The sequence below is a fragment of the Entelurus aequoreus genome, linkage group LG05, assembly GCF_033978785.1.
Source record: "Entelurus aequoreus isolate RoL-2023_Sb linkage group LG05, RoL_Eaeq_v1.1, whole genome shotgun sequence".
In the NCBI taxonomy this organism is placed as follows: Eukaryota; Metazoa; Chordata; class Actinopteri; order Syngnathiformes; family Syngnathidae; genus Entelurus; species Entelurus aequoreus.
The window spans coordinates 4,107,741-4,129,435 of record NC_084735.1 but is presented as its reverse complement, the minus strand read 5'-3'; the positions used below and the strand labels follow the sequence as shown (position 1 = coordinate 4,129,435).

At 39.0% G+C, this 21,695-nt stretch overlaps 1 protein-coding gene across 1 annotated transcript in view; it reads right to left on the bottom strand.

Moving 5' to 3' along the window:
• Positions 1–1,659: 1,659 nt before the first annotated feature.
• The window catches only part of LOC133649553 (protocadherin Fat 3-like), a 145,934-nt gene continuing 125,898 nt past the window's right edge, over positions 1,660–21,695 (bottom strand). Inside the window, exons 12-24 of the mRNA XM_062046144.1 lie at positions 17,231–17,506; positions 16,951–17,161; positions 16,668–16,882; positions 16,441–16,599; positions 16,244–16,365; positions 15,988–16,170; positions 15,805–15,919; positions 15,458–15,727; positions 14,963–15,313; positions 14,724–14,897; positions 12,910–13,440; positions 8,485–8,849; positions 1,660–1,990 (exon numbers count right to left, since the gene is read on the bottom strand). Of these exons, the coding sequence (XP_061902128.1) occupies positions 1,780–1,990; positions 8,485–8,849; positions 12,910–13,440; positions 14,724–14,897; positions 14,963–15,313; positions 15,458–15,727; positions 15,805–15,919; positions 15,988–16,170; positions 16,244–16,365; positions 16,441–16,599; positions 16,668–16,882; positions 16,951–17,161; positions 17,231–17,506 (3,183 nt within the window). The 3' untranslated portion in view covers positions 1,660–1,779. The remainder of the gene's footprint in view (positions 1,991–8,484; positions 8,850–12,909; positions 13,441–14,723; positions 14,898–14,962; positions 15,314–15,457; positions 15,728–15,804; positions 15,920–15,987; positions 16,171–16,243; positions 16,366–16,440; positions 16,600–16,667; positions 16,883–16,950; positions 17,162–17,230; positions 17,507–21,695) is intronic.

Sequence of the window (21,695 nt, the reverse complement as noted above, 5' to 3'; positions counted from 1 at the left end):
TCTCATGATTTCAATTTTTTTGTTATCTCATTTAAAATTTGGACTTCTTATATTTAGATTTTTTTGAAAACTCTAAATCAAGACTATATCTCTTAATTTCGTCGTTTTTAATCTCAAAATTATTCTTATCGCATAATTTTGACTTTTTGTTTTAAAATGATGACAGTCTATCTTATAATCATGACTTTACATTTTATCATGTTGACTTTCTCATCTCATCGAGTCCACTTTTTATCTCATAATTATGACCTTTTTATCTCATAATTATGACCTTTTATCTCATAATATAAATTTTTTATCTTATTTAAATGTCAAAATTTTGAATTTGATCTTTTTTTGAATACTCACTTTTTATCCCATAATTATGACCTTTTTATCTCATAATTATGACCTTTTATATCATAATATACTTTTTTTATCTTATTTAAATGTCAACATTTTGAATTTGATCTTTTTTTGAATACTCACTTTTTATCCCCTATGTTTAATTTTTCATTCTCATAATTATGATTTTTTTTAATCTCAAAAATTCGATATTTTTATCTAATAATTATGACTTTTTATCTCATAATTATGACCTTTTATCTCATAATATACATTTCTTATCTTATTTAAATTTCAAAATTTTGATTTTTTTTTTTTTCAATGCTCACTTTTTATCCCTCATTATTAATTGTTCATTCTCATAATTATGATTTTTTTAATCTAAAAAATTCGATATTTTTATCTAATAATTATGACTTTTTATCTCATAATCATGACCATCTCATGATTTACATTTTCTGTCTCATAATTTAAAATTTCGATTTCATAATTGTAATTTTTATCCCACAATCTCAATGTTCTTATCTCATAATTAAGATATTTTTGAAATCTGAATATTAAGACTTTTTATCTCCTAATTTTTTTTATTTTTTTTATTTTTTAGGGGTGTCCAAACTGTCTTGAGTTCAACATCAAATTCATGTTCAATACCAGGCGGTGTCTGAATGCCACATACTTGCTGCCATCTTGTTTACATTGTGAGTAAACAAACCTTTAAAGCAGTGGTCCCCAACCTTTTTGTAGCTGCGGACCGGTCAACGCTTGAAAATGTGTCCCACGGACCGGGTGGGTGGGGGGGGGGGTGGGGGGTGTATTTATAATTTTTTTTTTTTTTTTTTTTACATAAAGAAATACAATCATGTGTGCTTACGGACTGTATCCCTGCAAACTGTATTGATCTATATTAATATATAATGTATATATTGTGTTTTTTATGTTGATTTAATTAAAAAAAAAAAAAAAATAATAATAATTTTTTTTTTTTTTTTTTTTTTTTTTAATTTCTTGTGCGGCCCGGTACCAATCGGTCCGCGGACCGGTACCGGGCCGCACAAGAAATTAAAAAAAAAAAAAAAAAAAAAAAAAAAAAAAAAAAATTTAAAATTAAATCAACATAAAAACACAATATATACCAATCGGTCCGCGGCCCGGTGGTTGGGGACCACTGCTTTAAAGTACTTTGGAATAATAGCACAGCGTTTACCTATACGACACGATGCTCATACTTCCCAACTCATATTCATATTTAACATTTTGAATACAAAAAGCGACAGTGATGCTGCGTGACCTTTACGGGCCCGGAGGCGTCACCGAGTCGTCTTATTATTCCCCAAGTGTCCACCTTCCACGTTGGCAATTAAAAAAAGAGCCGACTCTGCAGAGCGCCGCTCCGAGACGGAACGTTCCACTTGGCAGCCGCTGCTGCCAGTAAATCCGACGTGACGTGGACACGCGTTAACCTCGGACTACGAGCTGCATGTCCGCTAATAAAGACAACTCCCCCGCCATCACCTGCGCCGTGTTGGTGAAGACGCCGTCTGACACGGAGACGTTGAGCTGATGGAAGAGCTTCATGCCTTGTCGTCTCTTGTTAGACAAACGCAGCACGCCGGACTCCGCCTCCATGACGAACGCCATCCTCTCGTTCCCGGACAGGATGCTGTACCTAAAGGAGGGCGGGGGGGGAGGTGGGGTCAGAGATGTGACCATGTGATGTCTGCTTAGCAACCAATATGGCTTCTTCCATCCAGGATCAATTCTCGTAGCAATATATTATTCGTGGTTTATTAAAAACATGTTTTTAAATGTCACAAGATGTGAAACTACAAAATAGGAGTAGCGGACAGGAACTTAAACACCACACAAACGGGGACAAAAAAACAACACGGGTCCAAAACAGTCACAAGGGTGTGACAAACACACATTAATCGCGATTAATCGCAGTCATTAACTGGCTTACATCATTTAAATTGACCTAAAACAAGACCCCGATATTTTGACACATTTGCAATTGAATCAATGAATCCAACAAACTTGGAAGAAAAAAAAGATCACAATGTTTCGTCAACTGTTTCGCACTTTTGAATTTGGATTTGGATTATTCGCGATTAATCGCAGTGATTTATTTACCTACATTGTATTTGTAAATTGACCTAAAAAAAAAGGCCCTGATATTTTCACACAACTGCAATTTAATTCATTCATTAAATACACTTAAAAACAAAGACCACAATATTTTGACTCTTGCCGTCAAATGATGACTTTTTAAAATCAGATTAATCACACTTCAATTGGGATTAGTCGTGATTAATCGCAGTAATTTACGTGCTTATGCAATTTAAATGGACCTAAATCAAGACCCCAATATTTTGACTAGTGCTGTCAAATGACGAGTTTTTAAAGTCCAATTAATTGCACTTTTTGAATTTGTATTATTCACGATTAATGGCAGTGATGTACTTAGCTACATTATATTTGTAAATTGACCTAAAAAGGCCCCAATATTTTGACACATTTGCAATTTAATCAATGAATCCAACAAACTTTGAAAAAAAAAAGATCACAATATTTCGTCAACTGTTTCGCACTTTTGAATTTGGATTTGGATTATTCGCGATTAATCGCAGTGATTTACTTACCTGCATTGTATTTGTAAATTGACCTAAAAAAAAAGGCCCTGATATTTTCACACAACTGCAAATTAATTCATTCATTAAATACACTTAAAAACAAAGACCACAATATTTTGACTCTTGCCGTCAAATGACGACTTTTTAAAATCAGATTAATCACACTTCAATTGGGATTAGTCGTGATTAATCGCAGTAATTTACTTGCTTATGCAATTTAAATTGACTTAAAACAACACCCCAATATTTTTACTAGTGCTGTCAAAAGATGAGTTTTTAAAGTCCAATTAATCGCACTTTTTGAATTTGGATTAATCGCGATTAATCGCAGTGATGTACTTACCTACATTATATTTGTAAATTGACCTAAAAAGGCCCCAATATTTTCACACAACTGCACTTTAATTAATACATTAAATACACTTAAAAACAAAGACCACAATATTTTAGACTCGTGCTGTCAAATTATAAATTTTTAAAGTCAGATTAATCACACTTGAATCGGGATTAGTCGTGATTAATCGCAGTAATTTACTTTCTTATGCAATTTAAATTGACTTAAAACAAGACCCCAATATTTTGACTAGTGCTGTCAAAAGATGAGCTTTTAAAGTCCAATTAATCGCACTTTTTGAATTTGGATTATTCAAGATTAATGGCAGTGATTTACTTACCTACATTATATTTTTAAATTGACCTAAAAAGGTCCCAATATTTTGACACAACTGCACTTTAATCAATACATTAAATACACTTAAAAACAAAGACCGCAATATTTTTGACTCGTGCTGTCAAATGATGACTTTTTAAAATCAGATTAATCACACCTGAATTGGGATTATTCGTGATTAATTGTAGTAATTTACTTGCTTGTGCAATTTAAATTGACCTAAAAAAACACCCCAATATTTTGACTAGTGCTGTCAAATGATGAGTTTTTAAAGTCCAATTAATCACACTTTTTGAATTTGGATTATTCACGATTAATCGCAATGATTTACTTAGCTACATTATATTTGTAAATTGACCAAAAAAGGCCCCAATATTTTGACACAACTGCAATTTAATTAATTAATTAAATACACTAAAAAACAAAGACCAATATATTTTTGACTCGTGCTGTCAAATGATGACTTTTTAAAATCAGATTAATCACACTTGAATTGGGATTAGTCGTGATTAATCGCAGTAATTTACTTGCTTATGCTATTTAAATTGACCTAAAACAACACCCCAATATTTTGACTAGTTCTGTAAAAAGATGAGTTTTTAAAGTCCAATTAATCGCACTTTTGAATTTAGATTATTTGCGATTAATCGCAGTTATTTACTTACCTACATTATATTTATAAATTGACCTAAAAAGGCCCCAATATTTTGACACAACTGCACTTTAATTAATACATTAAATACACTTAAAAACAAAGACCACAATATTTTTGACTCGTGCTGTCAAATGATGACTTTTTAAAATCAGATTAATCACAATTGAATTGGGATTATTCGTGATTAATCACAGTAATTTACTTGCTTATGCAATTTAAATTGACCTAAAACAACACCCCAATATTTTGACTATTGCTGTCAAATGACGAGTTTTAAAGTCCAATTAATCGCACTTTTGAATTTGGATTATTCGTGATTAATCACAGTGATTTACTTACCTACATTATATTTGTAAATTGACCTAAAAAGGCCCCAATATTTTCACACAACTGCACTTTAATCAATACATTAAATACACTTAAAAACAAAGACCACAATATTTTAGACTCGTGCTGTCAAATTATAATTTTTTTAAAGTCAGATTAATCACACTTGAATTGGGATTATTTGTGATTAATCGCAGTAATTTACTTGCTCATGCAATTTAAATTGACCTAAATCAAGACCCCAATATTTTGACTAGTGCTGTCAAATGACGAGTTTTAAAGTCCAATTAATCGCACTTTTGAATTTGGATTATTCGTGATTAATCACAGTGATTTACTTACCTACATTATATTTGTAAATTGACCTAAAAAGGCCCCAATATTTTCACACAACTGCACTTTAATCAATACATTAAATACACTTAAAAACAAAGACCACAATATTTTAGAATCGTGCTGTCAAATTATACATTTTTTAAAGTCAGATTAATCACACTTGAATTGGGATTATTTGTGATTAATCACAGTAATTTACTTGCTTATGCAATTTAAATTGACCTAAAACAAGACCCCAATATTTTGACTAGTGCTGTCAAATGACGAGTTTTTAAAGTCCAATTAATCGCACTTTTTGAATTTGGATTATTCGCGATTAATCGCAGTGATTTACGTAGCTACATTATATTTGTAAATTGACCTAAAAAAAAGGCCCCAATATTTTGACACAACTGCAATTTAATTAATTCATTAAATACACTTAAAAACAAAGACCACAATATTTTGACTCTTGCTGTCAAATGATGACTTTTTAAAATCAGATTAATCACACTTCAATTGGGATTAGTCATGATTAATCGCAGTAATTTACGTGCTTATGCAATTTAAATTGACTTAAAACAAGACCCCAATATTTTGACTAGTGCTGTCAAAAGATGAGTTTTTAAAGTCCAATTAATCGCACTTTTTGAATTTGGATTATTCGCGATTAATCGCAGTGATGTACATTATATTTGTAAATTGACCTAAAAAGGCCCCAATATTTTCACACAACTGCACTTTAATTAATACATTAAATACACTTAAAAACAAAGACCACAATATTTTTGACTCATGCTGTCAAATTATTAATTTTTTAAAGTCAGATTAATCACACTTGAATTGGGATTATTTGTGATTAATCGCAGTAATTTACTTTCTCATGCAATTTAAATGGACCTAAATCAAGACCCCGATATTTTGACTAGTGCTGTCAAATGATGAGTTTTTAAAGTCCAATTAATCGCACTTTTGAATTTAGATTATTCACGATTAATCGCAGTGATTTACTTACCTACATTATATTTGTAAATTGACCTAAAAAGGCCCCAATATTTGACACAACTGCAATTTAATTAATACATTAAATACACTTAAAAACAAAGACCACAATATTTTTGACTCGTGCTGTCAAATGATGAATTTTTAAAGTCAAATTAATCACACATGAATTTAGATTATTCGCGATTAATCGCAGTTATTTACTTACCTACATTATATTTGTAAATTGACCTAAAAAGGCCCCAATATTTTGACACAACTGCACTTTAATCAATACATTAAATGCACTTAAAAACAAAGACCACAATATTTTTGACTCATGCTGTCAAATGATAACTTTTTAAAATCAGATTAATCACACTTGAATTGGGATTATTCGTGATTAATCGCAGTAATTTACTTTCTCATGCAATTTAAATTGACCTAAATCAAGACCCCAATATTTTGACCTGTGCTGTCAAATGATGAGTTTTTAAAGTCCTATTAATCACACTTTTTGAATTTGGTTATTCGCGATTAATCACAGTGATGTACATTATATTTGTAAATTGACCTAAAAAGGCCCCAATATTTTCACACAACTGCACTTTAATTATTACATTAAATACACTTAAAAACAAAGACCACAATATTTTAGACTCGTGCTGTCAAATTATACATTTTTTAAATTTAGATTAATCACATTTGAATTGGGATTATTTGTGATTAATCGCAGTAATTTACTTTCTCATGCAATTTAAATGGACCTAAATCAAGACCCCAATATTTTGACTAGTGCTGTCAAAAGATGAGTTTTTAAAGTCCAATTAATCGCACTTTTGAATTTGGATTATTCACGATTAATCGCAGTGATTTACTTACCTACATTATATTTGTAAATTGACCAAAAAAGGCCCCATATTTTCACACAACTGCACTTTAATTAATACATTAAATTCACTTAAAAACAAAGACCACAATATTTTAGACTCGTGCTGTCAAATTATAAATTTTTTAAAGTCAGATTAATCACACTCTAATTGGGATTATTCGTGATTAATCGCAGTAATTTACTTGCTTACGCCATTTAAATTGACCTAAAACAAAACCCCAATATTTTGACTAGTGCTGTCAAATGACGAGTTTTTAAAGTCCAATTAATCGCACTTTTTGAATTTGGATTATTCGCGATTAATCGCAGTGATTTACTTACCTACATTATGTTTGTAAATTGACCTAAAAAAAAAGGCCCCGATATTTTGACACAACTGCAATTTAATTAATTCATTAAATACACTTAAAAACAAAGACCACAATATTTTGACTCGTACTGTCGAATAATGACTTTTTAAAATCAGATTAATCACACTTGAATTGGGATTAGTCGTGATTAATCGCAGTAATTTACTTGCTTATGCTATTTAAATTGACCTAAAACAACACCCCAATATTTTGACTAGTTCTGTCAAAAGATGAGTTTTTAAAGTCCAATTAATCGCACTTTTGAATTTAGATTATTCGCGATTAATCGCAGTTATTTACTTATCTACATTATATTTGTAAATTGACCTAAAAAGGCCCCCATATTTTGACACAACTGCACTTTAATTAATACATTAAATACACTTAAAAACAAAGACCACAATATTTTTGATTCGTGCTGTCAAATGACTTTTTAAAAATCAGATTAATCACACTCTAATTGGGATTATTCGTGATTAATCGCAGTAATTTACTTGCTTATGCTATTTAAATTGACCTAAAACAACACCCCAATATTTTGACTAGTTCTGTAAAAAGATGAGTTTTTAAAGTCCAATTAATCGCACTTTTGAATTTAGATTATTCGCGATTAATCGCAGTTATTTACTTACCTACATTATATTTGTAAATTGACCTAAAAAGGCCCCCATATTTTCACACAACTGCACTTTAATTAATACATTAAATACACTTAAAAACAAAGACCACAATATTTTTGACTCGTGCTGTCAAATTATAAATTTTTTAAAGTCAAAATAATCACACTTGAATTGGGATTATTTGTGATTAATCGCAGTAATTTACTTGCTTATGCAATTTAAATTGACCTAAAACAAGACCCCAATATTTTGACTAGTGCTGTCAAATGATGAGTTTTTAAAGTCCAATTAATCGCACTTTTGAATTTAGATTATTCGCGATTAATCGCAGTTATTTACTTATCTACATTATATTTGTAAATTGACCTAAAAAGGCCCCAATATTTTCACACAACTGCATAGTAATTATTACATTAAATACACTTTAAAACAAAGACCACAATATTTTGACTCGTACTGTCGAATAATGAATTTTTAAAGTCAGATTAATCACACTTTGAATTTAGATTATTCGCAATTAATTGCAGTAATTTATGTTAATAAGTAGCGCCTTATAATCGTTAGCTGGCAGTTTGCGCCGCTAATGGCTAGCTGGCAATTACAATGCTAGTCGCTACCTAGCTTAATTGCTAACATAGATATCGGTCTACCCATTTTTTTTAAATTACACCACGCCCCATGCAGTACATCTGCGGACCCCTAGGGTTGAAAAGTCCTCACCTCAGCTTGTGGGCGTCGCCCATGTCGGCGTCCGACGCCTGGACGCACGTCACAAAGTGTCCCCGGGGGGCCAGCTCGCTGACGAAAGCCTCGTACAGCGACTGGCTGAAGTTGGGCGGGTTGTCGTTGGTGTCGGCGACGGCCACCGCGACGCTGACGTCGCTGCTGAGGGCGGGGTCGCCGCTGTCCGTCGCCCTGACGATGAAGTTGAAGCGCTGCACCAGCTCGTAGTCCACCAGGCGCGCCGTGAAGACCAGGCCGCCGTCGCGTTCGATGTGGAAGTAGTCCGTGCTGTTGTTGAGGTCCGGTACGATCTGGTAGCTCACTGCCGAGTTCCTGTCGGAGTCCTGGTCCTGAGCGGACACCTGCCATGAAGGAAGTTCTACATCTCAGTAGGGATGGTAAGCCCACAACAACAATAGGATTATTTCATTATTTTGGATGCGAATCGTGATAAAACCTTTTCAAAACCGGTTACAAAAGCTCCCGTGGGCCACCGGCGGAGATAACTGAAAGAAATAAATGTATTTTTAAAAATTCTTAAAAAATAAAATGGAATTGATTCTTGATCCTTTTTAATCCATTCAGAATCAGAATGAATAAAAATCGGGATTCGGATGTGAATCCATTTTTCCCAGCAGCACTACATCTTATGACGGGTCAAACGGGACACAATTAAATGAATAAATATGCAAGTAATTATTTAAATGTGTCATTAATTCATTGGAAATAAATACATAGATTTTCATTTCAAATAGAAGTAAATTAAATTATTTATTAATTTAATTAATTATTGATTTATGTATCTAATTGTTGCATGATTTGAATATTTTCTGTTTATTATTTATTTAATCCTTTTAAATGTTCTTGTACTCAGACAACATTTTCGATACACTAGATGGAGTTTCTACCGTCTAATATACCGAAAATATTGTCTGATTACAAGAAAATGTTAAAAGTAGAGATGTCCGATAATATCGGGCTGCCGATATTGTCGGCCGATAAATGCTTTAAAATGTAATATCGGGAATTATCGGTATCGGTTTAAAAAAAGTAAAATGTATGACTTTTTAAAACGCCGCTGTGTACACGGACGTAGGGAGTCACATAATATCTACGGCTTTTCACACACACACACGTGAATGCAAACGCATACTTGGTCAATAGCCATACAGGTCACACTGAGGGTGACCGTATAAACAACTTTAACACTGTTACAAATATGTGAACCCACACCAAACAAGAATGACAAACACATTTCGGGAGAACATCCGCACCATAACACAACAAAAACACAACAGAACAAATACCCAGAACCCCTTGCAGCACTAACTCTTCCGGGACGCTACAATATACACCCCCCGCTACCAGTCCAGGGTGAGTGGAGTGTGTGGATGGTGGAACGGTTCAAAATCAGATGAGAAATGTGGGATAAGTAGTCGATTGTATATTTCCCATTCTTTTTCAATAGGGGGAAATTCCTGGTAATCTGGGAATTTTGTAAACCGTGAAACCTGCTGGCTTGAATGTCCAAGGTGAGTGGAGTGTGTGGATGGTGGAATGGTTCTAACTCAGATGAGAAATGTGGGATATGCAGTCGATTGTATATTTCCCATTCATTTTCAATAGGGGGAAATTCCTGGTAATCAGGGAATTTTCTACACCTGCTGGCTTGAATTTCCAAGGTGAGTGGAGTGTGTGGATGGTGGAATGGTTCTAACTCAGATGAGAAATGTGGGATATGCAGTTGGTTGTATATTTCCCATTAATTTTCAATAGTGGGAAATTCCTGGTAATCAGGGAATTTTCTAAACCTGCTGGCTTGAATTTCCAAGGTGAGTGGAGTGTGTGCATGGTGGAATGGTTCTAAATCAGATGAGAAATGTGGGATATGCAGTCGATTGTATATTTCCCTTTCATTTTCAATAGGGGGAAATTCCTGGTAATCAGGGAATTTTCTAAACCGTGAAACATGCTAGCTTGAATGTCCAAGGTGAGTGGAGTGTGTGGATGGTGGAATGGTTCTAACTCAGATGAGAAATGTGGGATATGCAGTCGATTGTATATTTCCCATTGATTGTCGATAGGGAGAAAATTACCAGAATTTTGGGAAAGGGAAAACATGTTTTGAGTTTGATATACTGTATGTGAAGAGTAGTGATGGTTGAAAGGTCAGAATCGGTTTAAAAATGGCGAAAAATTTTGACAATTTTGGGCGTTGTAGAACTATTAGTACGTCCATTCAATTGAATAGGAATTTCCTGGGAATTTCGGTAAAAACAGGAAGTTTTAAAAAAAATACAGGTAATACAATTGTTCTATGAATGGGTTGGTGTTGGAATTTTGGTTCAAAAATGTTGACATAGTAATAGTTGGAATTTTTATTGGTATTTCGGAATTCCTGGAATTTCGGGAAAACCGGGAAGTTTTATGAAAAAAAAAAAAAAGATAACTTTTGTTGTCCCAATTAAGAATAATCTGCAATGGTCGGAAACGCTTGAAAAATGTGGACGGTGAAAACTTTCCAGGAAGGGGTGAAAATAGGGCTTTGGAAAACCGTGAATTCCTGGAATTTTTATTTTTTTTACTTGGGTTGATTGTCCAAGGTGAGTGGAGTGTGTGGATGGTGGAATGGTTCTAAATCAGATGAGAAATGTGGGGTATGTAGTTGATTGTATATTTCCCATTCATTTTCAATGGGGGGAAATTCCTGGTAATCAGAATTTTGGGAGAGGGAAAACATGTTTTGAGTTTGATATACTGTATGTGAAGAGTAGTGATGGTTGAAAGGTCAGAATCGGTTTAAAAATGGCGCAAAATTTTGACAATTTTGGGCGTTGTAGAACTATTAGTACGTCCATTCAATTGAATAGGAATTTCCTGGGAATTCCGGGAAAAACAGGAATTTTTAAAAATACAGGTAATACAATTGTTCTATGAATGGGTTGGTGTTGGAATTTTGGTTCAAAAATGTTGACATAGTAATAGTTGGAATTTTTATTGGTATTTCGGAATTCCTGGAATTTCGGGAAAACCGGGAAGTTTTATGAAAAAAAAAAAAAGATAACTTTTGTTGTCCCAATTAAGAATAATCCGCAATGGTCAGAAACGCTTGAAAAATGTGGACGGTGAAAACTTTCCAGGAAGGGGTGAAAATAGGGCTTTGGAAAACCGTGAATTCCTGGAATTTTCATTTTTTTTACTTGTGTTGATTGTCCAAGGCATACTTGCCAACCTTGAGACCTCTAATATCGGGAGGTTGGGGGTGGGCGGCGTGGTCGGGGGGGGGGGGGGGGGGGGGGTGTTTGGGTAAGGGGGCGTGGTCGGGGCGTGGCTAAGGGCGTGGTTAAGAGGAGAGTATATTTACAGCTAGAATTCACCAAATCAAGTATTTCATATATATATATATATATATATATATATATATATATATATATATATATATATATACATATATACATATGTATGAAATACTTGACTTTCAGTGAATTCTAGCTATATATATATATTTAATTTTTTATTTTTATTTTTTTAAATTTTGTTATACATATAAATAAAATACTTGAATTTCAGTGTTCTGCAGGCTATCCAGTAGATGGCACAACATTGCTGTTTACTGCAGACGAACTGCTTTACGGTAGACTAAACGTGACGTGTGTTGTTGTGTGTTGTTACCGCGCTGGGAGGACGTTAATGAAACTGCCTAACAATAAACCCGCATAAGAAACCAGGAACTCTCTCTCCTTGTTGTGCACTCTACTCTCTAAAAGCCGTAGATGTAATGACGTCATTGGGCAGGCAAGCTGTTTATATTGTGGGAAAGCGGACGTGAGAACAGGCTGTCCCCCACTCAGGTCTGCATGGAGCTGGAGGGGGCGTGGCCTCCAGCTCCGGCTGAATACCGGGAGTTTGTCGGGAGAAAATCTCTGCCGGGAGAGGCGCTGAATACCGGGACTCTCCCGCTAAAAACGGGAGGGTTGGCAAGTACGGTCCAAGGTGAGTGGAGTGTGCGGATGGTTCTAATCGGTTGAGAAATGTGGAAATTGTGCAAGTTAGAAAAACGGCCCATTCATTTTCCATGGGAAAAATTACCCGGAAAACTGGGAATTCTGGGGGTTTTTTTTTACCCTCCATAACATGTTGAATGTTTGAAGACTGTCCCTCTTGTGGGGCGAAGGAACTAAAACAGTTTCACTTTTCGGACAGGAATCATTTCTATGCTTCATGATCATGAATATGATGAATATAATTCCATCGTGCAGACAATTTATTTAAGTGGACTTGGAGTTGTCTTATGCAAATGTTGCGACAGCAGCAGCGCATTGGAAAAAGGTCAAGAGCTTTTCCCGGAGAAATATCAAGATCCACTCACGAATACCGCGGCAGCTAATATCGTAACGCGAGAGCCGCGTGCTAAACACGCACCTGCAAGACGCTGGTTCCAATCATGGCGTTCTCGGCCAGCACGGCCGAGTACGAGGGCTTCTGGAACAACGGCGGGTTGTCGTTGACGTCGAGCACGACGACGTCCACGTCCACCTCGGACTTGGCCCCCGTCAGTGCGTCGGTGGCCCTGGCGGTGAGGCGGTAGTACTGCGTGGTCTCGTGGTCCAGCGGGTAGAGCACGCTGATGACGCCCGTGTCGAAGCCGATGTCGAACTGGAGCGAAGAGTCGCCGCCTGCGATGGTGAAGATGATGCCTTGGCCGGCAGGGCTGGTGGCGTTGACGCTCAGGAGCGAGGTGGACACGGCCACGTCCTCCGGGACCGTGACGCCGTAGAAGGGCTTGTCGAACACTGGCATGGCTTTATTGAGCACCGTGATCGGAAGCTCCACCTCGCTGGACAGGGAGGGGGCGCCACCGTCCGCAGCCACGATGGCCACCTTGTACTCTGCATTTGACAAGTCCGCTTCAAACACCCTCTTTAACATCAGCTCACCTGTCACAGGATTCACCTGTACGGGAGATACATACATTACTGAAATGTTTTGTTTTTTTTCAAACGGGGATAGCAGATCCATTCTATGTGTCATACTTGGTCATTTCGCGATATTGCCATATTTTTGCTGAAAGGATTTAGTAGAGAACATTGACGATAAAGTTTGCTGATAAAAAAGCCATGCCTGTACCGGAAGTAGCTTGAAAGGCTCCTCACATTTCCCCATTGTTTACACCAGCAGGGAGAGCGATTCGGACCAAGAAAGCGACGATTACCCCATTCATTTGAGCCAGGATGAAAGATTCGTGGATGAGGAACATGAGAGTGAAGGACCAGAGTGCAGTGCAGGACGCGTCTTTTTTCGCTCTGACCGTAACTTAGGTACAAGCTGGCTCATTGGATTCCACACTCTCTCCTTTTTCTGCAACGGATTTGTATTTCAAACCCCCTCGGATACTATATCCTCTTGAAAATGAGAGTCGAGAACGCGAAATGGACATTCACGGTGACTTTTATCTCCACGACAATACATTGGCGAAGCTCTTTAGCTACGGAGCTAACGTGATAGCATCGTGCTTAAATGCAGATAGAAACAGAAGAAATAAACCCCTGACTGGAAGGATAGACAGAAAATCAACAATACTATTAAACCGTGGACCTGTAACTACTACTTTCCAGCCTGACGAAGCTTAACAATGCTGTTGCTAACGACGCCATTGAAGCTAACTTAGCAACGGGACCTCACTGAGCTATGATAAAAACATTAGCGCTCCACCTACGCCAGCCAGCCCTCATCTGCTCATCAACACCCGTGCTCACCTGCGTTCCAGCGATCGACGGAAGGACGAAGGACTTCACCCGAGCATCCGCGCGGTCGGCGGCTAGCGTCGGATAGCGCGTCTGCTATCCGAGTCAAAGTCCTCCTGGTTGTGTTGCTACAGCCAGCCGCTAATACACCGATCCCACCTACAACTTTCTTCTTTGCAGTCTCCATTGTTCATTAAACAAATTGCAAAAGATTCACCAACACAGATGTCCAGAATACTGTGGAATTTTGAGATGAAAACAGAGCTTTTTGTATTGGCTTCAATGGGCTACCGATACTTCCGGTTCAACGATTGACGTCACGCGCATACGTCGTCATACATAGACGTTTTCAACCGGAAGTTTAGCGTGTTGGCGTGTGTTGCAATGTTAAGATTTCATCATTGATATATAAACTATCAGACTGCGTGGTCGGTAGTAGTGGCTTTCAGTAGGCCTTTAAAAAGGACACTGCTGAAGAAGAACCGGAATCACCTGGAAGTTTCTGTGTGGCTCTTTGAGGCTGTAGGTCACCTGCCCGTTTACGCCCAAGTCTCGGTCAGTGGACGACACCCTGAAAATAGACAACCCGGGTTCTGCTTCCACCTGTACTGTGGCGTAGTAAGGGAGGTTCACAAACTCTGGGGCGTTGTCGTTGTCGTCTTCAATCTGGCAAAAGACATAAGTGAGACCAGACAGCCAAGACTTGGGCCACATTCGGACGTCCATCTCACCTGCACTCTGACGGTGACCCTTGCCACCTTCAGTACCTCGTCCTCTTTACGGACCTCCACGACCAGCTCATAACTGTCCCGCTCCTCGCGGTCAAAGGGGACTCCGGCGGTTAGCAGCGCACCACACGTCGGCCGGATGGTGAAAAGACCGCCAGGGTTAAGCAGCGAGAACCTGAGTGGTTCATTAAGGCGGTGGCCAACGGCATTCACCACGGCGAGTGTGGTCATGTTCCGAGTGTTCTCTCGAACGGAGGCGGAGTAGAGCGGGGAGGTGAAGGAAAGGCCGCTGTTGACGGCTTGGCGGACAAGCACCGTGACCAACGTCACACTGGAGAAACGCCCATCCCAAACCTTGAAGACAGATATCAAGAGTATGCTGCGACTTTTACGGGTGATGTAGTCAAGTTCACATTGTACTGACACAGATTTTGTATTAATATCATATTGGAGTCTGCAGAGTTGCTTATTGACGTGCACATGTTTCAACGGGCTGACCTTCAAGTTGAATCGATAGCGGTCCCTGCTGAGGTTCTGATTGATGACCGTTACAACCCCGCTGCTGCGGTCCACTGTGAAGTGCTCCAGGTTTCGGTCCACCAAGGAGTAAACCAGCTGAGGAGTGGGGGACTTGTCAGAGTCCAAAATCATGTCTGGGTCATATGCGTCAACCCGCAGGACCTCGACTCCCACGTAGGTAGGCAGCAGAAGGATGGTCTCATACATGTCCTGAGAGAACTTTGGGGGTGAGTCGTTGATATTGATGACCTAAGATGTGGAAAGGGAGAACCAGCAGAGTGAGGTAACTTCTTGGAAAAGCGGAAAATTACCGGCTGACCATGCACCTTTATGACGACTTCAGCAGGGCTGTCAGCACTTTTTGAAGGCTGTCCGCTGTCTCTGACATGAACCCTGAAAACAAACTCAGGGAAGGTCTCATAATCCACACTGGCAATCGTCCTAAAACAGAACCAGGGAGAAATAAGAAATCAGGTATAATGAATGCCAAAGTTCTGCCTGGCTCCTACCGGATTGAACCAGTCCCAGGGTCCACGCTGAAGAACATGCGAGCGGTCTCGTCTATAATCTGGAACACCAGCAGGGCGTTGTGATTGCGGTCTTCGTCGATCGCCTGGATCACCAGAGGGTTGCCATCGTCCGCCAGAACCACGCTGTTGAGTGGGGCCGCCTCACTGATCACCCCCACGTACCTGCCACGAGTGTTGAGGACTTATAGTCAAAAGCCATGACCGACCATCAGTGCACCAAGACTCATTTCGATACCTTAATTGTTGGAAGACAGGTGCATTATCGTTGATGTCCCCCACCTGCACGACGACTGTGGCGCTGGCCTCCACGCCTGCCATGCTTAAAGCACGGACCATCAGTAAGTAGGATGGCGTTTTCTGAACCACAGAAAGACATGTGACCAGATTTCATCACCAAATCTTCTCACTCGATAAAATGAAGCACGAACCAACCTCAAAATCAAAGAGTTTGCGTGTGCTGATGATGCCGGTGTGGTGATTAATAAAGAAGCAGTTTTCCTCGTTGCCCTTGGTGATGTCATAAATGAGCGACGAGTGGCTCACGGCGCGAACAGCGGTCACGTAAGCCCCGGCGGTGCAGTTCTCCATGATCTGCTTGAACACAGAAACATCAGTCCAGTACTGAATGATGCAGGGATTTTTACGTCCATCGTCTTGACCTCGGCGTGATACTCCTCTTGAGAGAATTTGGGCTTGGACAAGTCGGAGAGCATCAAGGAGACACGGACAGAGCACAAGGCCATTAGTGGAGGAAATCCGCTGTCGGTGACTCGCACGGTGAGCGTGTAAAAGCCCACCGAGGTGATATCCAGCTCCTTGTCGATGAAGATTAGGCCTGTGCTGTTATTTATGGCAAACACACCCCAAGAGTTACCTGAGAACAACAAAAGACTTTTAACCTCAGACAACAAACTCAATATCATCAGACAAAAGGAGTCCTACCTGCTTGTATGGTGTAGGTGAGTTGTCCGTTCATCCCGTTGTCTTTGTCCAGAGCTGTGACTTGCATCACCGACGAGCCGACAACAGAAGACTCGTAGACCACGGCGTCATAGATGGTGCTGGTAAAGTAGGGAATGTTGTCGTTGGCGTCTTCCACGGCCACCAGGATCCGAGCCAGGTCTCGGTTGAATGGGAACTCCTGGTCCTTGACCTGGGGCCACATCAGACCACATGAGGACGGTGCTTAGATGTACATAGATCAGACTCGACATTTGCCCACCATGACGGTGAGGATGTGCTGCGTTCGAGCCTCGTAGTCCAACCGGTCCGCCGTGTACACGACGCCCGTGCCCGGGTTGACTCTGAACAGCCTCATGCTGGCCGGGTCCACGCTGCTGTAAATGGAGTAACTGAGCCGACTGCGCTCGTCCATGTCCGACGCTCGAACACGCAGCAGCTCCGTGTCCACAGGGACATCCTCAGAGACGCTAATGTCGTAGGCCGGCTGAGAGAAGACCGGAGGGTTGTCGTTGCTGTCTTGGACCCGGATGAACACCTGAGAGGAAGGTACATTTGATGGGATATGGAGAACAATACCAATTTTCTTGTGGCCATCAGATCGAAGGTCCAATCTCAGAGAATACCATCTAATGTTGTGTAACCATGCTGCCCAAATTGGGTAGCTCTCAACCAAGCATAAGAGTCCCGGTGCACCAAAAGGTCCGAAATGTACTCAAAGAGTCTGTGAGTTCAATGGACCTTTCTAGGCACCCCATTTATCATTGGGACAATGTGGATTACCTTCTTGGATGATTCCCGGGCCTAAATAGGTGAAATTCAAACCTCAAGGATGCTTAGAAAAACGGGTTAGGGTCAGGGTTGGGGAAAGAACAGAAGAGCCCCTCCCAACACTAATTTGCGTCAGAGCAAGAAAACTGTAGAGTTTAGGGACGTGTGACAATATTTGTAAAAGGGTCAATATTTTTGTGGAGGATATTGTCGTATGTCAGAGAAAGAATACTACAGTTTTTTAGGGGTGTGCCACGAAGATGCCACCAACCCTATTCTATTTGAATTTTATGTCCATATTATAGTTCTTGTGGCACTCATCGGGCTCAAACTGGGATCTCGGGGGTGCTCATGTGGCAATAAAGTTCCTTGAATCTTGTTGATTTTTTAAAGGCTGACCAGCCCAATTATCTCTGAAGTCAAGTCCAGGGTCAATCATTTTCTGTTTTTGAGCAAGTATCATATACATGCTAAAAAATGTTGGGTTATTTTACGGGGCGGTATGGCGTAGTGGGTAGAGCGGCCTTGCCAGAAACCTGAGGGTTGCAGGTTCGCTCCCCGCCTCTTACCATCCAAAAATCGCTGCCGTTGTGTCCTTGGGCAGGACACTTCACCCTTGCCCCCGGTGCCGCTCACACCGGAGAATGAATGATGAATGAATGAGTTGTAAAAATGAATGATGGGTTCTCACTTCTCTGTGAAGCGCTTTGAGTGTCTAGAAAAGCGCTATATAAATCTAATCCATTATTATTATTATTATTATTATTTTGGTAACCCACTTTATGGGTTGCGAGTGTTGAGTTAGATTTTGGGGTTATATTTATATAGAGTAACCTATTTTCTGGGTTATAGGGCGATTAATGTAACCCAATTTCTGGGTTTGTCAGAGAGTAACCCATTTTTAATTTTAATTTTTTATTTTAAAGGCTGACCAGTCCAAATACCACTGAAGACAAGCCCAGAGTCATTATTTTTCTGTTCCTGAGCAATTATCCTATACACGCTAAAAACTGTTGGGTTATTTTGGTAACCCAATGTATGGGTTGCGAGTGTTGAGTTAAGATTTGGGGTTATTTTTATATAGAGTAACCTATTTTCTGGGTTATAGGGCGATTAATGTAACTCAATTTCTGGGTTTGTCAGAGATTAACCCATTTTTTGGGTTAGAGGCATTTTTTTATTTATTTTAAAGGCTGACCAGTCCAAATACCACTGAAGTCAAGCCCAAGGTCATTATTTTTCTGTTCCTGAGCAATTATCCTATACACGCTAAAACTGTTGGGTTATTTTGGTAACCCACTTTATGGGTTGCGAGTGTTGAGTTAGATTTTGGAGTTATTTTTATATAGAGTGACCTATTTTCTGGGTTATAGGGCGATTAATGTAACCCATTTCTGGGTTTGTCAGAGATTAACCCATTTTTTGGGTTAGAGGCATTTTTTATTTATTTTAAAGGCTGACCAGTCCAAATACCACTGAAGTCAAGCCCAGAGTCATTATTTTTCTGTTCCTGAGCAATTATCCTATACACGCTAAAACTGTTGGGTTATTTTGGTAACCCACTTTATGGGTTGCGAGTGTTGAGTTAGATTTTGGAGTTATTTTTATATAGAGTGACCTATTTTCTGGGTTATAGGGCGATTAATGTAACCCATTTCTGGGTTTGTCAGAGAGTAACCCAATTTTTTAATTTTTTTTTATTTTAAAGGCTGACCAGTCCAAATACCACTGAAGACAAGCCCAGGGTCATTATTTTTCTGTTCCTGAACAATTATCCTATACACGCTAAAAACTGTTGGGTTATTTTGGTAACCCAATGTATGGGTTGCGAGTGTTGAGTTAAGATTTGGGGTTATTTTTATATAGAGTAACCTATTTTCTGGGTTATAGGGCTATTAATGTAACCCAATTTCTGGGTTTGTCAGAGATTAACCCATTTTTTGGGTTAGAGGCATTTTTTATTTATTTTAAAGGCTGACCAGTCCAAATACCACTGAAGTCAAGCCCAGAGTCATTATTTTTCTGTTCCTGAGCAATTATCCTATACACGCTAAAACTGTTGGGTTATTTTGGTAACCCACTTTATGGGTTGCGAGTGTTGAGTTAGATTTTGGAGTTATTTTTATATAGAGTGACCTATTTTCTGGGTTATAGGGTGATTAATGTAACCCAATTCTGGGTTTGTCAGAGAGTAACCCAATTTTTTAATTTTTTTTAATTTTAAAGGCTGACCAGTCCAAATACCACTGAAGACAAGCCCAGGGTCATTATTTTTCTGTTCCTGAGCAATAATCCTATACACGCTAAAACTGTTGGGTTATTTTGGTAACCCACTTTATGGGTTGCGAGTGTTGAGTTAAGATTTGGGGTTATTTTTATATAGAGTAACCTATTTTCTGGGTTATAGGGCTATTAATGTAACCCAATTTCTGGGTTTGTCAGAGAGTAACCCATTTTTTGGGTTCGAGAGGATTTTTGGAATTAAAACATTATTTTTTTTCTAAAAAGGGGGAGTATATTTTAGAAAAACATTATTTATAATCACACATTTTATGTACATGGAATGTGTCCTTTACCTTTTAAAGAGGTACTAAATACTTTATCATGCTGTATACGACAACTAGGACCACACACGGCAATGCTGGTGGTAATAATGATATTATTAATAATAATAATAATAATAATAATGGTTGTCAGCCATTTAAAATAAGATCTTTGGAAAGGCTGGGAAATGCTTGGTAACAGCCAAGACAGCAGAATACATTGATTTAAAATCCCGTTTATTCACGTCACAATTCACGGGATTTGGTCAGCCATTTTTCATTTCATTGCGCCCCTTTTGTCAACACACCTGAATATATTTCCAGCCATCCTCGAAAGAGACGGAAGTAAACATCTTTTACATTACATCGTCATGTATAGGTTTTAGTCGCCCGCTTGGTGATGAAAGTAAGAACCCTGTTGATTTTGGATCTTGGACAGGTACTGATGTGTATTTCTGGTCCTGTCAACCCCTCCCGGGCAGAAGGGCAACACGGCAGTGCGGCTGGATCAAAACAGACGTCGGAGACGCTTTGCTGAACAAAAAATTGCTTTATTTGAAGCGAATGTCATTATACAGGACTGCAGTACCTGGAGGAGGTCAAGTAAAAAATAAAAATTGGCACTCCTAACTTGTAGAAGCCAAACCATCCGTTTTATATTCCTCCTTCCTGTCTCTGTGTGTGTGTGTGCTAAGTCAGGGGAGCGCATCCTGACCATAAAAGGAGATGTCCGTGTGTAAGTGTCTGGAAAACAACTGCTTTAAGTCATAACATAAGTTCAAGTTAAGTTAAAGTTCAAGTACCAATGATTGTCACACACACACTAGGTCTGGTGAAATTTGTCCTCTGCATTTGACCCATCCCCTTGATCACCCCCTGGGAGGTGAGGGGAACAGTGGGCAGAAGCTGCGCCGCGCCCGGGAATCATTTTGGTGATTCAACCCCCAAATCCAACCCTTGATGCTGAGTACCAAGCAGGGAGGTAATGGGTCCCATTTTTGGTATGACTCGGCCGAGGTTTGAACTCACAACCTACCGATCTCAGGGCGGACACTCTAACCACTAGGCCACTGAGTAGGTGTTGGGGTTGAGCTAGACAGATAGTCTCTTCTCAAGGATAGGGCTATCACTTTTGAATTCCGAAGTCTGAATTTATTGCCTCTTCTCGTGAGAGAGTTAACCCAGTCCATATACGAATGTCCAACTATCCATCCATTTTCTACCGCTTGTCCCTTTTGGGGTCGCGAGGGATGCTGGAGCCTATCTCAGCTGCATTCGGGCGGAAGGCGGGGTACACCCTGGACAAGTCGCCACCTCATCGCAGGGCCACAATGCAAAATAACAAAGAAAATGTAAAATAAAGAAAACGTTGCAAAATAACAAGCAAAATATTGCAAAATAAAGAAAACCTTG